The following is a 15096-nucleotide window of genomic DNA, read 5'->3' on the forward strand; positions in this document are numbered from 1 at the left end:
CACCTGGCTTTCTGTTCTTCTGAGCATTACTAAACACAGCTTTTGAGCAAATACACACAGGACGGGTGACAGAGCATCAAGTGTGATAGGAAAGGCCACAAGTCACCTGTCCTTGCCACAGGGGACTGCAAAGACCAAGAGTGATCATGGGGCGGGGGGGTGGGGGGCGGAGGGGGAGAGCTGCATGGTGGGTCCCAAAAAGGAGAGGTCCCCATCCTGACCCCTGGACCCAGCAAATGTGATCTTACTTGGAAAAGGGGTCTCTGAAGACATACCTAAGCTAAGGATCTCAAGATGAGGTCATTCTAGATTTCAGTCACCCCTGGATCCAATGACACATGTCCTTATGAGTGATGGAAAAGGAAAAGACAAACACACAAGAAGCCCATGTGAAGATAGAAAGAGCGTGATTGTAAACTTTATGTGCAGGTTTGGCTGAGACACCCAGATATTTAACCAAACACACCTGGATGCTAATGTGAGGGCATCTGTTGGATGAGATTAGCACTGAGATCCAAGGACTGTGAGTGAAGCAGATGAGCCTGCATGATGTGGGTGGGCCTCCCCCAATCAGCTGAGGCCTTAACCAAAAAAGACTGACCTCCTGAGATGAAGAGGAATTCTGTAGCATCAGCTCATCCCAGGGTTTCCAGCTGGTCCTGCAGATTTTGAACTTGCCAGCCCCACAACCACATGAGCCAATTCCCTAAAATAAATCTTTCCCTCCCTCTCTGTCTACACACACATAACTCTGATTGGGTCTGTTTCTCTGGAGAGTCCCAATGCAGAGATTGAAATGATGTGACCATAAGCTAAGGAAGTTACCAGAAGGTAGAAGACACAAGAAAAAATTCTCCCCTTTGGAGAGTCTTTGGAGGGTACATGGCTCTGCCAACACCCTAATTTTGGACTCCTAGCCTCCAGACCTGTGATAAAATGGATCTCACTCTTTTAAGCCACCAAGTTGGTGGTTCCTTGTTATAGCAGCTCTAAGAAACTAATGCAACCACTCAGCAGGCAGTCAAGCAGGGGCTCGTGGCCACGGCAGCCTGCTGGCCGCGCTCAGTGGCTCTCACACCATCTTAGGTCACGAAATTGTAAGTGAAAGCCAGCTCTACATGATGCCAACACATAAAACAGAACGGAACGCAAGAGCAGGACGTCGAGCCACAGCAAAGGGCAGGGGCTTGGCATCCTGGCTCTGCCGCCTCACCTGCAGGACTCTCAACACATTTGGCCATCTCTCTAACCTGGTCCCTGTCTGCAAAATGGAAATAAAAATCATACCTGTTGCGGGAATCTGTACTGAGGCCTCCTGAGATCATGCAAATCAAGTGTTAAGCCCAGCACCTGGCTCAGAGGAAATACTTGGTCAGCGCTCCCCGTTGCTGTCAGCCACAGCATGTTTATGACCGCTGGCAGCACATGGGGCCAGGTGGACCAGAACCCAGAGCCCTGGGACGCCTGGGTGGCTCAGTGGTTGAGCATCTGCCTTTGGCTCAGGTCGTGATCCCAAGGTCCTGGGATGGTACCTCACTTCGGGCTCCCTGCAGGGAGCCTGCTTCTCCCTCTGTCTGTCTGTGTGTGTGTGTGTGTGTGTGTGTGTGTCTCTCATGAATAAATAAATTAAAATCTTTAAAAATAATAATAAAAAGAACCCAGAGCCCTGCTTCAGAACCAGCAGCCCACTGCTCAGGTTCACACCTCCTGTCCATCTTAAATACTAGATGTCATACAGAAGAGAAAGCTCTTTAGAATAATAGCTGTACTTTGCACAAGAGAAGGAACAGGCTCTTCTGAATCAAAGCCTGTGGCATGGTATACACAGTTGGCCCCACACCGGTTTCTTTCCAACTTCTGAGAATTCTGTTAAAGTACCAAACGTGTCACTTACCAGGTGGTGTGTTATAGGAGACTCTCTTTTAAACAAAGTCTTCTTGGGCCACGAGGGAGTAAAAGCAACCATGGATTGAGTCTCTGGCCCACTGGACACTGCAGAAGTTGGGAGTGGGCTAAAGACTCCACTTTTCCTGCTGAATTTCCTTCCAAGGGGTGCTCCCCCTACAAAACAGCAAAAACATGTTGCAGGAAGGCAGTAAGACATCAGGGTGAACGCGGGAGGCAGGTTGCATGTACGCAGAAGGCCCCCACGAGGTGTTTGCTGAAAATAACGAAGTGAAGGAATAAATGAACAAAGGACCTATCATCTCTTTGCCAGAAAGATGTGACATGCTCACGTGGTGGGAGGCTAGGGAGCCTTAAGGAGAGGGCTTCTCAAAGTGTGCGCTGCTCTTTGTGGGTGTGGGCTAAAAGGCACTTTACTGGACCCCCTCTCCGATACACTAAATCAGACCACCTGGGTGATTCCTACACACAGGGCATCAGATGGTGCTGGGTTCAAATCCTGACTCTGCCACTAGGTGGGTCCTTGGGCAAGTCATCTAATCTCCCTGTGCCTCAGTTTCCCTAACCCAACAGGACAGAAAAATAGGTCTCCCTCCACTGGGTCCTTCTGACGAACTGTCTCAAGCAGAATGGGCCCTGGGTGAGTGTCCTGATGGCTCCTATGAGGAGGATGGGTCCACTGCCAGACACAGTGCCTGTAGAGCCACCCAATGGGAACGGCTCCCTCTAGAATTTGCTCTATGTCAATATATGTCAAAAAATCATGAGCACCGTGGGTTAACACAGAAACCGTACTGGCAGGGCTGTCAGGAGTGGGTGTTGACGGTCTATGTAGCCCCAGACATTCTGAGCCTCAGGTTCCCTCACTCGGGAATGTGGCTAAAATATCCCTGAGACAGGGCTGCCGCAGGAGTAAAGATGTCAGGCCACACGTGAACATGCTGAGGAGTTCTCAGTGCTCGCAGCCAGAAATTCAAATGTTTCAAATGACTTGGACTGTACAGTTGTATGTTTTTAAACATTTACCTTCTATCCAGATGCACACCGTAATTTAATTAAGAATGATTTTATTGGCGACAGGGCATGATTCCGGGGTCCTGGGATCGAGTCCTGCATCGGGCTCCCCACAGGGAGCCTGCTTTTCCCTCTGCCTATGTCTCTGCCTATCTCTATGTGTCTCTCATGAATAAATAAATAAAATCATTTTTGTTTTTAAGCACAAGTGTTCCCTCAGTTGTTAATTTTATATATACATATATTTTTTTATTGGAATTCAATTTGCCAACATATAGCATAACACCCAGTGCTCATCCCATCAAGTGCCCTCTTCAGTGCCCATCACCCAGTCACCCCCACCCCCCGCCCTCCTCCCCTTCCACCACCCCTTGTTCGTTTCCCAGAGTTAGGAGTCTCTCATGTTCTGTCTCCCTCTCTGATATTTCCCACTCATTTTCTCTCCTTTCCCCTTTATTCCCTTTCATTATTTTTTATATTCCCCAAATGAATGAGACCATATAATGTTTGTCCTTCTCCGATTGACTTATAAATAAATAAATAAATAAAATCTTAAAAAAAAAAAAAGAACGACTTCATTGTTCAGTCTTTGTTATGGTGTATTGATACCATAACATACCAGAAATGCTTTTGAAAACTCATAATTTTAAAATCAAGGTTGGAAGAAACAAAAACTTGGGGGAAAAAAAAAGAAAAAAAGATGAGAACTGGATAAAATTAGTATCCTGTCTCTGGATTAGTGTCTGTGGTTGAGCCAGGTCATGACGTCGGACCGGGAATAAAGGTGAGCACACGGGGACTCTCCATGGAAGCAAGTGGGCGCCTTCCCAGGCCGGCTGCTAACTCAGGAACATATTGAGTAAATTACACGGGTGCCAAGGAGACGGGACGCCCATCTCTGGACCCTTGCCTGGCCCCTCAGCCTATGTGACACATGCTTTCTCAGCAGACTTGCTAGACATAAAACCATAAGGCCACACCAGGTTTTATCTCTGGTGACCTGTTTATGGCCCCCGGTCCTCAAAAGGCCTGGCCACGGGCTCTAAGGAAGACTCAAATGAGGGCAGGTGTTGACAGTACAGAAGAAATTCATGCTACGAAGTGACTATAACCACGCAGCATATCATCGGTCCATTCCTGCCATCAGCACAAGGGCCCATGTGTACCATCTGTGCAGTTCTTTGGCTACACCCTCATTCTCCTGCCTCTGGTTGCCATGTGCCTGGAAGCCTCTCCTTCCATCCCCTTTGCCCTGCTAAACTCAGTTCTCAGGACTCTGTGAGGAGTACCTCCTCCAGGAAGCCCTCCCTGAAGTCCCTCCTAGTGGCCCTAATGCCTGTCCCCTGCTCTTAATGCAGTCACAGAGTAGCACATTGGGCTCCCTTTCACCAACGAGTTTGGCTACTGAATGAATAAAAGGTCTCTATGAATGCAGTAAGATCACCTCAACCTATTTTACTCAAAAGAAAATACTGGATTTTGTAAAATATAAAGTGTGCAGAGAGTAACAAAAGACAAAGGAAACACTTTTTAATTCTCCAAGTAAGTGAGATCTGTCTATCCCTGGTATAAATCAGGATCTTTGAGGAAGGTGTATTCACAGTCTGTGCCAAGTGGACTCTGGGTGGAAAGATGGTTTTGCAGCGCCTCCTCTACTCAGTAAGCATCCTGCTCCACCTCTGCAGACAAGCGGGCCAGCCTGGACCCCAGCCCATCCCGGTCCCCAAGAGGCAGAATGAGGCACAGAACCCAGAATACTCCTTCCCCCAGCCCCAGTGACAGGCTTGGGGACAGGGAGAGGCCTCAGGCCGAGCCCACCGGTCTTCCCTAGAACTCCTGCCAAGCTACTGGGAAGTCTTCCTCTACTGCTCCCAAAGGCTCCCAGGAATGAGGGAACCACAGGAGAGCAGGGCTGAGATGGAAAAAGAAAGATGTAGCCCCGGCAGGCCGAGCCCCTGGAGCCAGCAGTGCCCACGCCTAGTGGCTCAGGTGTAAGATGAGCAAGTTCTGTTTTTCGTAGGTGAGTTTCAGCTCAATTTCCATCACCTGGTTGATCGGCTGAGTGATCACAGACGCCAGTCCAGGGAACCAGTAAATATGTCACCTTGTACACAACAAGGGCTTCCCAAACGTGATTACACTAAGGTTGTTGATCGGAGGAAATCGCCTGGATTATCTAGGGGGGTGGGAAATGTAATCCCAGGTGTCCCTATGAGACAGAGGCAGAGGGGGCGCCGACAGGCAGAAGAGAAGGCGGCCACCTGACCACTGAGGCAAGATGCTGGCCTGCTGGCTCCAGGATGGAGGAAGGGGCCGGGATCCAAGGAAGGTGAGGAGCGCAGCCACGGATGCTGGAAAAGCAGCAAACATTCTCCCCAGAGCCTCGGAGCGAGTGCGGCCTTGCCCACACCTTGACTTCAGCCCAGCTATATGGGTTCCACACTTCTGCCCTCCAGAACACTAAGAGAGTTAAGTCTGCATTGTTTTAAGCCACAAAGTTTGTGATTTGTGAAAACAGCCGCAGGAAACTCATTCTGTAGTCTTTGCACATTCTGTATTCATCAGACTCCTTTGGGGAAGAATAGGGACAGGCCACCTTACTGGGAATCCTGTTCCGCACACTACAGCTCCAGCCAGCTGCTGGAGGGGCAACACACTGCCCTTGCTCTGTAGGGTCCCAGGATGATAGGTCATATTTGCCCAAGGGAGGCAGAGCAGTGGAGTGTGAAGGAGGTGGAGGCAGGAGGGTTTTGGCTTTAGGGTCCAATTTTCCTTTGCAGTCAAAGCAACGAAAAACCAAGCAGAAGAAAAACTTACCTTCAGTTTTAAAGCGAGAGCTTTCCACACTGCGCCAAATCAAACGGGGTAAGTCCTAAAAAATTCAGAAGGCAAAAGTCACTAATGAAGAAATGCTCCTAAGAAGTGATTGAAAGTCTTCTCGTAAATGGCTCACACAGAGATGAGTTGCGCTTTTATCCAGAAATCTGAAATTAATTTTTCTAGGTGGACCATCCCCACCAGGAATACAGGATTACCTCCTCTTTCCCACAATGGCCAGCAACTTGGTCGTAACTGCATTTGGGAAGCTGTCCGGGAAGGCAGCACTGTGTGGTCAAAACTTCATGTTCTCAGACCTGAGTTCGAATCCCAGCTCAGCTTCTTTCTAACCCTGTGACACTGGTTGAACCCCCAGCCTCTGAATTCCCCAGACCTTGCAAGTTCCTATGGAGTGACTCATAAAATACCAGATAAGGAGTCCAGAGAACTAGGTTGTGGGTGGAACCATTCCCTTGCTGTGTGTCCTTGGCCAAGTCTCTCAGCCTGAGTCTCAGACCCTCATCTAAAAAAGTGAAGACCCCAAAGCCTCCTCCCAGCTTGCTTCACTTTGCTCAGTGATGACACATGTCCAAATGGGGCTGGGCCAACTCTCCCAGCCCACCTTTGTAAAATAGCAGCTTCCAGAAAGGCCCAGATCTTTCTACTAGAAAATAATACAATAATAATAATTATTAAAAAAAAAAAAAAAACTGCCCTGGCTGGAGCCCTCTAAATGAGCTGGGTCCCCTGCTGTGCACTCTAATATATGAATAGTCTTTATGATAAGCCAGGGAAATATCATTCTCTCTTTACAGTAAGATCCCCACACACAGATAACTAGATAACTCCCTGCAGGTCCCACAACCAGCGTTGAACGCACGCAGCCCAGCTCTGGATGTGCTGGTTTGCACATAATGGAGTGAGAAAGGATATGTGCAAGCAGTGAAGACCACAAGAGCTGAGTGGGACATTCTGGCCTCAGCTAGTTCCTATGGCTGGAAGAGCCCTCACTTGGGCAGGAGAGCATGGGGTTGAGAGGAAACTGTGCGGCCACTGTCTCTGCCCACTTGGAAGGCTTTCCCTATATCCTTTGCTTGTGGTCACACAAGCCCGGGCCCTTGGCCACTGAGAGCCGTGTGTTTCAGACTCACTCTGTAGAGACCCCAGGCTGAAGCAGCTCTCCTGGGATGACATACACCAGCTTTCCCGGCTACAAGGAAGAGGCCGGTCCACAGGGCTGGAATATGACATCCACTCATGGAGGGACAAAGAGATGGGAAATGCAGGGACAGGTGAGGACACAGGCAGAGAAGGCAGAGAAGAAGCCAGACCTGGCCAGCCTTGCATGAGACCCAGCCCCGAGCTCTTCCTGCCTCCCTCCTGCCATCCCGTGACCTCATGGTACTCAAATCACCAGTGAAACCCCTTCTTCCCTGGATCCTTGCAGAGACACTTGCCCAAGGATCCTCTCTCCCTCTGCCCATGTGGCCCCCGAGCAGCGTGCTTCCCTCCTCCAGAACCTGTGCAAGCAGCCCCCTCCTCTTTCCCATGCTTTTCCTATTCCATGTCCACACCAGACTCATCACCAAAAAAACCCATTTTAAGCAATACAACACATAGGGGCACACCCTAAAGGGCTGAAAGTGGGATCACAATGAGGTATCACAGCACCATGAGTCACAAGAGTCAAGATGTGGAAGCAGCCCAAGTGTCCACAGATGGACAGAACAGTGGAGAAGCAAAATACAGTTCATCCAGACGAAGGAAAGTTCTTCAGCCTCAAAGGAAGGACATTCTGACACCTGCTACCACACGGACAAACCCTGATGACATCGTGCTCGGGGAAATAAGCCAGCCACAAAAAGACAAATGATCCACAGAGACAGAAAGAAGGGTGGTGGTGCTGCTAGGGGAGGGGACCGGGGGAGGGGGGCCGCAGGAGGGGGACTGGGGGAGGTAGTGTTTCACCTGCACAGAGTTCTAGCTTTGCTGAGACAAAGAGTTCTGGAGACGGAGGTTCGTGGTGGCTCCACAACAGTGTGAACGCGCTTAATGTCACTGAACCATATACTTAACGATGTTTAAAATGGTCAGTTTTAGGTGATGTGTGTTTTATCAGCATTGCAAACATGAATAAATGGAACCAATAAATAAAGATCTATGTTGACCTAGTAAAAACATTAAGATTCAAGTGAAATCACTAGGTTGCAAAACTATATGATCCCACTTAATAAAAATGGATTTTTATCCTTTAAGTCTATTGTGTATCTACTAATTGTGTTTACATATTCATTTAAAGATATATTTATTTATATATAGTAATTTTTACTTGTATGCCTATTTATCTACACATATTCATTTCTATGTTTAACATACAAAGTATACGTGATGTTTAATAAAACAGTTCATATTAATTACATATTTAATGAATAATTATATGATTAACAGCACACGACTTAATATGCCATGACCATATATTATGTTGAAAAATCTAGAAAGATGTACTGAAGTGTCAGCCTTGGTGGCCTTGAGGAGGGGAGTGGTGTCCCCACGGGCAGGGCAGGGAGAGTCTCCGGTCTCTCCATGCCCCCTGTGCTCTTTCATCTCTTCCAAGCAGAAGCACACGTCTCTGCATCACACCAAAGTAACACAGACCGGGCAGCAGGAGCCATGCCTCGGAGCTGCTTTGCAGGTCTTCCCAGCCCCTCATACCTAATGTGAGGGGACCCAAGTCTTCTTACACAGCAGCGTGTGGCCAGCAGGGCCACCACGTCCAGAAAGTGCCTTCCACAAGGCAGAAAGAGGCACCTCTTCCTCAAGAGTAGTCTCTGCTGCCATCTGGCAGGAGAAAAATCTCATGATAACAGCACAGAGCCAGGCTGTGCCCTCCTCCTAAGAAGCATAGCACAGAAACAGGGAAAAGGGGGTATTTCTCAGTGGAGAAACCCGGCCACCACCACTCTAGCCAGGAGGCCATGGTCAAGGCCAACAGCTATGAACCATGATGAGAGGATGCACCCAGGCAAACCCTGGGATGCGGCAGCCAATGAAGCACCCGACAGGCTCTGCAAAACTGCGAAGTTCATCAGAAATAAAGAAAGTCTGAAGCTCCAAGAGGAGCCTAAAGGGTGTGAGGTACGAGGTATGAAGACCAAAAGTAACTGCGTGCCCTGGATGCACTCCTAGAACAGATAAAGGGCATTAGGTTAAAAACAAAAACAAAAACAAGCTAAGAAGTCTGAATACACTATGGCCTTTAACAATAATCTATCAATCTGAGTGATTAACTGCCACAAATGTACCATCCTAGTGTAAGAAGTTAGTAAGGGGGGGCAGGGAAGGGGGCCACCTGGGTGGCTTGGTCAGTTAAGCTTCTGCCTTGGGCTCAGGTCATGATCCCAGGGTCCTGGGATTCAGTCCTGCTTCGGGCTCCCTGCTCAGCGGGGAGTCTGCTTGTCCCTCTCCCTCCGCCTGCTGCTCCCCCTCCTTTGTGAGCTCATTCTCTTTCTCTCTCTGTCAAATAAATAAATAAATAAAATCTAAAAAAAAAAGAAAAGTCAGTAAGAGGGAAAACTGTATGTGGGAACTGAGGCAGATGCATGGGAACCTTCTGTCCTATGTGCTCAATTTTTCTAAAATCCAAAACTCTTCTAAAAAAGAAAGCCGGTTAACTCACACAATATGTATTTGTGAGGTCTCTGGAGTGCTTGGTGGCTCCAAGGTGCACCCCACACCCACACAACTGCACGTCTGTACATGGCCTGCCCTCTGGAATTTCCCAGCCACCCTTTCAACTTGCATTTGCTGTATGGCAGGCTCCACACCACCAGGTGAGCAAAGCAGATGTGGTCCCTGACCTCGCAGAGGGCTGGTGGTCTCCTTCCCAACAAACATTTCCACCATGCGAGAGGCAGGGGCAGGTTCCAAAGGAGCAAACAATCCACAAAGGCCTTCGGTAGCCCCAGGTGCCAGGGGCCCTTTGCCATACTCTCAGAGGTCTCCCTGGTTTCTGGGTGTCGCCAGCCCGGGGGTGCCTCTCTGGGGGCCCCTCGGCCAAGTGAAGCAGCCTGCTCTCACAGAGACCATGCTCAGGTGTCAGTCCATGGCCCCTTTCAATGCCGGGCCTTCCCCTCCCTGGTTATCCCTCTCTCCAAAACAGCAGCCCCCTGTCAAGGTCACCATGACCTCTGCAAGGCCCTGTTCAATGGCCAAGTCTCCATCCTCCCTGCACACAGCGTCAAGAGCAGCATCCTCATCCCACATCACTGTGACCTTCTTCCACCCTCTCTTCTACACTCCTGGCCCCTTGTGATTACATCGGGACCACCCAGATAATCCATGAAAAGCTCACTCCTTTAAGGTCCACCGACTAGCAACTGGAATTCCACCTTGGATGTTAATTCCCCTTGGCCAGGTAACCTGACACATTCACTGGTTCTGGGGATTGGGATGCAGATGGCTTTGGGGGGCATTAGTCTGCCCACGCTGGGCCTTCTCCTCCCCAGGCCTCTGGGTCACAGTCTGGGTTCCCTTCCTGTCATACCTGCTGCTTGTTCTCATCTCCTCCTTCCTGGCCATGGGCTCTGGGCTCTGCCCTCAGGCTTCCATCTCCCTGAGCCATACTCACTCCCCAGGTGAGCTCAGCCACTCCTACACTGACTGCCACCCGGTGTAAAGCTCCAGCTCCGATCCCTCACCCAAATCCAGACTTGCTCGCCCCACGCTCTACTGTACACAGCCACCTGGTCAAACTCAGCAAGACCAGAGCAGAAATCCCAATGGCCCCGTGAGGCTTCAGCGTATTAGCCACTGGTGTCCCTATTCTTCCACTTGCTCAGGCTGAAAGCCTTGGCTTCCCCTTGACTCCTCTCTTTCTCTCTGTCAATTCATAGCCAATCCCAGCAAATCCCACTGGCTTCACCTTCGAAATACATCAGAAACCCCACAGCTAGCAGCCCACCGTTAACAACCACCCTGGTCCAGTACTCCTCCGTCTTGGCCCGGTCTCCCACCCGTCCCCTCTCTTGCTGACACTTCTGCCCTTGTCCTTTATCCTCACCCCTACCACCGGGGTGCTTTAAAAAGGTGAGCCACAGTATGCTGCTTTCTGGCTCAAAACCCACATGGCTTCCATCTTATTCAGAATAAGAGCCGGGATCCTGAGCAAAAGCCACAGGGCCTTTCCTGATCTGGCCCCTCCTCACCCTTCTGGCCTCACCTATTCCACCCCTGTCCTTGCTCTGGCAGCCCCCAGGCCTCCTTGCTGGTCCTAGACGACACCAAGCACACTTGACCTCTGGCCTCACTATCACAGCACTTAGGAAAGCGCTTCTCCTGGACATGACCTTGCCCTTCTCATTCCACTCAGGGCACGGCTCACCCATCACCTCCTCAGAGGAATCTCCCTGGCCACTCGACTAGAGAGTGCGCATCCCCATCTCTCCCAGTCCACTCTATATCTCTCTGCACCCTAAATCACCACTGTCTAGTTTCCTTCTCCTGCCCTAAGAATGCTGATGTCTTAAGAAGAGAGGCTGTCTTGTTCTCTTATATCCCGGGCACCCAGAACTGAGCCTGGCACCTGGAAAGCCGTCCATGAGCACTGGAAGTGAATGGATGACTCAGAACCTCTTGTCCACTCAACCCTTCACGGGCCTTCTCTCCTTCCAACAAACTTCTGATAGAACTTTCCACCACGGTGAGGATGTTCCATAGTCTGGGCTGTCCAATATAGCAGCCTCTAACACATGTGGCCATCAAGCTCTTGAAATGTGTAATTTAAAGCTCAGTAAATTGACATAGTGTTATTACTTAGTCTTCTTCAGTGAAAACCTAATAATAGAAAATGAAAAGAATCTCCTTTAAGAGATTTACAGATTTAAAACGTGTAGCAAGTGTAGCAAGCACCTTGGGGCCTGCAGGTAGAGAACCCAACAGGATCAGAGGAGCTGGGCCCTGGGGAAGGACAGCGAGGACCCCAAGGCAGTGAATGAGGGGAGAGGCCACTGAACAGCGCAGGCCTAAGAACAGAATCCTAGCTCTGCCAGGGGTCGGTGGGAGGGGTTGCGGACTGGGAAGGGAAGTGGTCACCGGTACACCCGTGGGCAGATCACCCATCCAGGACACCAGCCATGGGGGGAAATGGGTGATGGAGAACACAAATTAGAGGGTGGAGGAGAACCAGAAGAAGTGGTCACCAAAGGCCAGAGGCTAAGGGGTGAGGATGAATCTCGGGGCTGAGAGGGGGGTTGCAGGCATCCCAGAGCATCCAGAAAAACTGGTGGCCAGCTTTGGAGGAATCTAGGGAGACAGCCAGGGCTCTGTGCATCCCCAAATTTAGGGCCACAGAGGGAGGGACTGATGGGAAGTGGATAAATTCAGCGACCAAGATGGGGCTGTCAGTAAAACTCCAGCCAATAATCCCAACTGTTCTTCCAACAAACCGCTTACACTCGGGGATGTGCTCACCTCTGCAGGCACGATGCCTCCAGGAAGGCGCCGAGCCTCCACCCACCTGCGGGGTAGAGCACCCACCTGTGGGGTAGAAGCTGCAAAGGCTTAGGGCCCAGGAATCGGAGGCACAAGAAGAGAACCGACTCGCCCTGCACAGGTCACAGCCCCGCGTGGGGCTCCACCTTCCCTGGGGCGCTGCGGGCCTGCGCGCCACGCACTGAGGTACACCCGAAGCATCCCGCTCCGACCCTGCCCACCCCCCCCCCCAATCTCCCTCACTCGAAGGGGCCTCCCCGCCGCCGCGGGTGTAGACGAAGCGGCGACTCCAGTGCCACAGGAGGAGGTGGGGCGGCCTTCCTTACCTGCGCGGTCCGCAGGGGCCCCGCACCGGCAGCCGCTGGGGGGTCCGGGGGGCGCTGCCGGCCCAGGGGGCGCTCGAGGAGCCCCGGGCCCGCGGGGAACCCGCCTCCTGGGGCCCCGGGCCCTGCGGGCAGCGCCAGGGCGGCCGCCAGGAGGCCCCCGGCCAGCACCCACGTGGCCCGCCCCGCGGCGCCCCCCGAGCCCATCGCCCTCGGCACCTGGGACCCCGCAGCTGCGGGCGCGCCGGAGCCTCCGGAGCTTCCGGACCCCAGGCCCGCCCCGCCGCGGAGCATGCTCAGTGCGAGCCGCCCCGGAAAGTTTTCTGGAACCGACTCGGGCATCTGCGGCTGGAGGGCGGGGAGGCGGCGGGGAGGGGGCGGGGAGGGGACCGGCGTGAGAGGGAGGGAGCGCGGCCGCGCCACTGGGGTTTGCTCGCGCCCCGCCCGGGAGCCTCAGCTCCACCCAGATCCGAAGCAGATCGCGTCACTCCTTTGCTCCCAAAGAGCTCAGGGATTCCAAGCGCTCCTCCACGGATGCCTGCCCGAGTTCTCAGCGCAGAACCACCTCCTCCAGGAAGCCTTCCCTGACGCACGCACACACCGGGCTGAACCCGGAGGCTGCTCCAGACCCTCCAGCCCCTTATTTGAGAACCGAGAAGCGTTCCGAGAGGCAGAGAGCCTTGTGTGCTGGAGAGCCAGGACGGGACAGGACAGCACGGGTGGGCTGGGAGGGAGCCTGGCCGATCAGGAGCCAGAGGGAAAGGCCACTCTCACTTCCTATTGGATTTAGTTCAGCCACTTTCGCCTCCTGCTGCCTGAGCGCTTGCTGTGGATCAGCCCCTGCACCTGGCCAGGTACCCACCAACTTCCAGGGCAGGCAGATTGTCAGGCCAGCCACTCTGGGACGACTCCAGGGAACCAGAGGAGATTTGGCGTCTGGAGCCAGGGCTCAGCAGCTGAGCAAACTCCTTGGACTCTCATGGGGATAGGGTTGTGCCTTGCCAAGGGAGGCAAGGAGGTGGGGAGACAGATCCTGGGAGAGGACCAGGGAGAGCAGTTTCTCTGCTTCTCTCTGCTTCCCTCTGCGTCCCCTGAGTCTTCAGGGACCTCTCCTTGAGGAGAAGGCTCCTCTTCTGCAGGGCACCTGGTCATGCAGGCTCAGGCCAGGAAGCCTGGCATCTGTGAGTTCCTTCACCCCCAACCCCTCCAAGGACAGGCCCTCCCTCCCTCAACATGGACAAGGCAGTGAGGTTTGAGACTCTGAAAATGTATTAGCCAGGCTTCCCACAAGAGGTACACTGCTCTGGGGGTACCTGGCAGAGTGCCAGGAGTGAGACAAGGTCAAAGGCTAGATGCTAGCATATTGCTGGAGCGTCAGTTCTATTTGACATGGGTCATTCAAAGGATAATTTTAATATACAAACAACTTTACAATGAAGTAAAATGCAAAAAACACTACATTCTGAGTATCCAAAGAAATAGCGTAAAAAGCAAGAGCTTCAGGCTATTATCCCATACACATTCCCAGAAGCCTTGGAGATGCTTTGAAGGAAGCATTAAACAGCCCTGTGTAGCAGAGGGTGTGAGCCCTGCAGCCAACCAGACACAGCTGTTCATACACCTGTCTCATTTCCTAGTTTCCAGACCTTGAATGAGCAACTTCTCTTCTCTCGCTGTCCATTTCTTCTTCTATAAAAATTAAGTCTGGATAATAGGCCCTGTCTTGCCCACCCAGAAGGTTGATGAGGTGATGATTTAAAAACTAGAAACTTAAGCCGAACATCCAGATTAAAGATACAAAAGGCCCTTTTCCGTTGAGGTGGATCCCTGTGGCACTCCTGCCTTGGCAGTCATGGGGAATTAAGCCCCAAAGGTGTGTGTGAGTATAAGTGTGTGTGTTCACTGCCATATCCCCAGGACACGCAGGACCAGAGCTAGCATCCCGTAGCTGCTCAGTAGTGTTTGCTCAAGGAGAGAACAGATGCTGAATTCACCTGGTTGCTTATCTCCCCGCACAGCCACGAGATCCTCAATATCAGGACCTTGTCTGGCTCGTTGCTGGCCCGTGCTGGCTCCATGAGCAGGTGCTCTGTAAAGGCTGAGCGAACGGGGCTGAACCACGCAATGTCTCCTTCCTGGCGGGGGCTGCGTGTAACCATCTCTCTACGTAGCATCATAGAAGAAAGGGTTGACTCTCCATGGAAGAATGGGATTAAAAGAGGAGGCTTCAGGCTAACAAGTTCAGAGGTGGTGGCGGACTGTGGTGCAGGTTGGAGCAGGACAGGAGTCGGACCCTCAGGAGGTCACTTGGCCGCTCCGACCCAGAGCTTCCTCACCCGGAGGATGGGCAGAGATTAGAACCCGTCTAAGAGGGCTGTTGGAGAAAGTTAGTGACCTCAGCGGGCTACATGCGTAGCACAAGCTAAACGCTCAATGCACTTACCCTAGGGACCTCCCAGTGGCGGGCCCCCCCTTCCCTCGGGGGAAGCCTGGAGGCCAGGAGACTCCTCGGGAGGTCCGGGCGGGCGGAGAGCGCGCCTCGCCAGGC

The 15096-nt window shown here is 52.0% G+C and overlaps 1 protein-coding gene across 1 annotated transcript in view; it reads right to left on the reverse strand.

Moving 5' to 3' along the window:
• Positions 1 to 12890, reverse strand: part of EVC2 (EvC ciliary complex subunit 2) — a 126644-nt gene extending 113754 nt beyond the window's left edge. Inside the window, exons 1-3 of the mRNA XM_038533701.1 lie at positions 12552 to 12890; positions 5737 to 5791; positions 1895 to 2061 (exon numbers count right to left, since the gene is read on the reverse strand). Coding sequence (XP_038389629.1) covers positions 1895 to 2061; positions 5737 to 5791; positions 12552 to 12890 — 561 coding nt within the window. The remainder of the gene's footprint in view (positions 1 to 1894; positions 2062 to 5736; positions 5792 to 12551) is intronic.
• Positions 12891 to 15096: the final 2206 nt, after the last annotated feature.

The sequence above is a fragment of the Canis lupus genome, chromosome 3 (genome assembly GCF_011100685.1).
Source record: "Canis lupus familiaris isolate Mischka breed German Shepherd chromosome 3, alternate assembly UU_Cfam_GSD_1.0, whole genome shotgun sequence".
Taxonomy (NCBI): domain Eukaryota; kingdom Metazoa; phylum Chordata; class Mammalia; order Carnivora; family Canidae; genus Canis; species Canis lupus.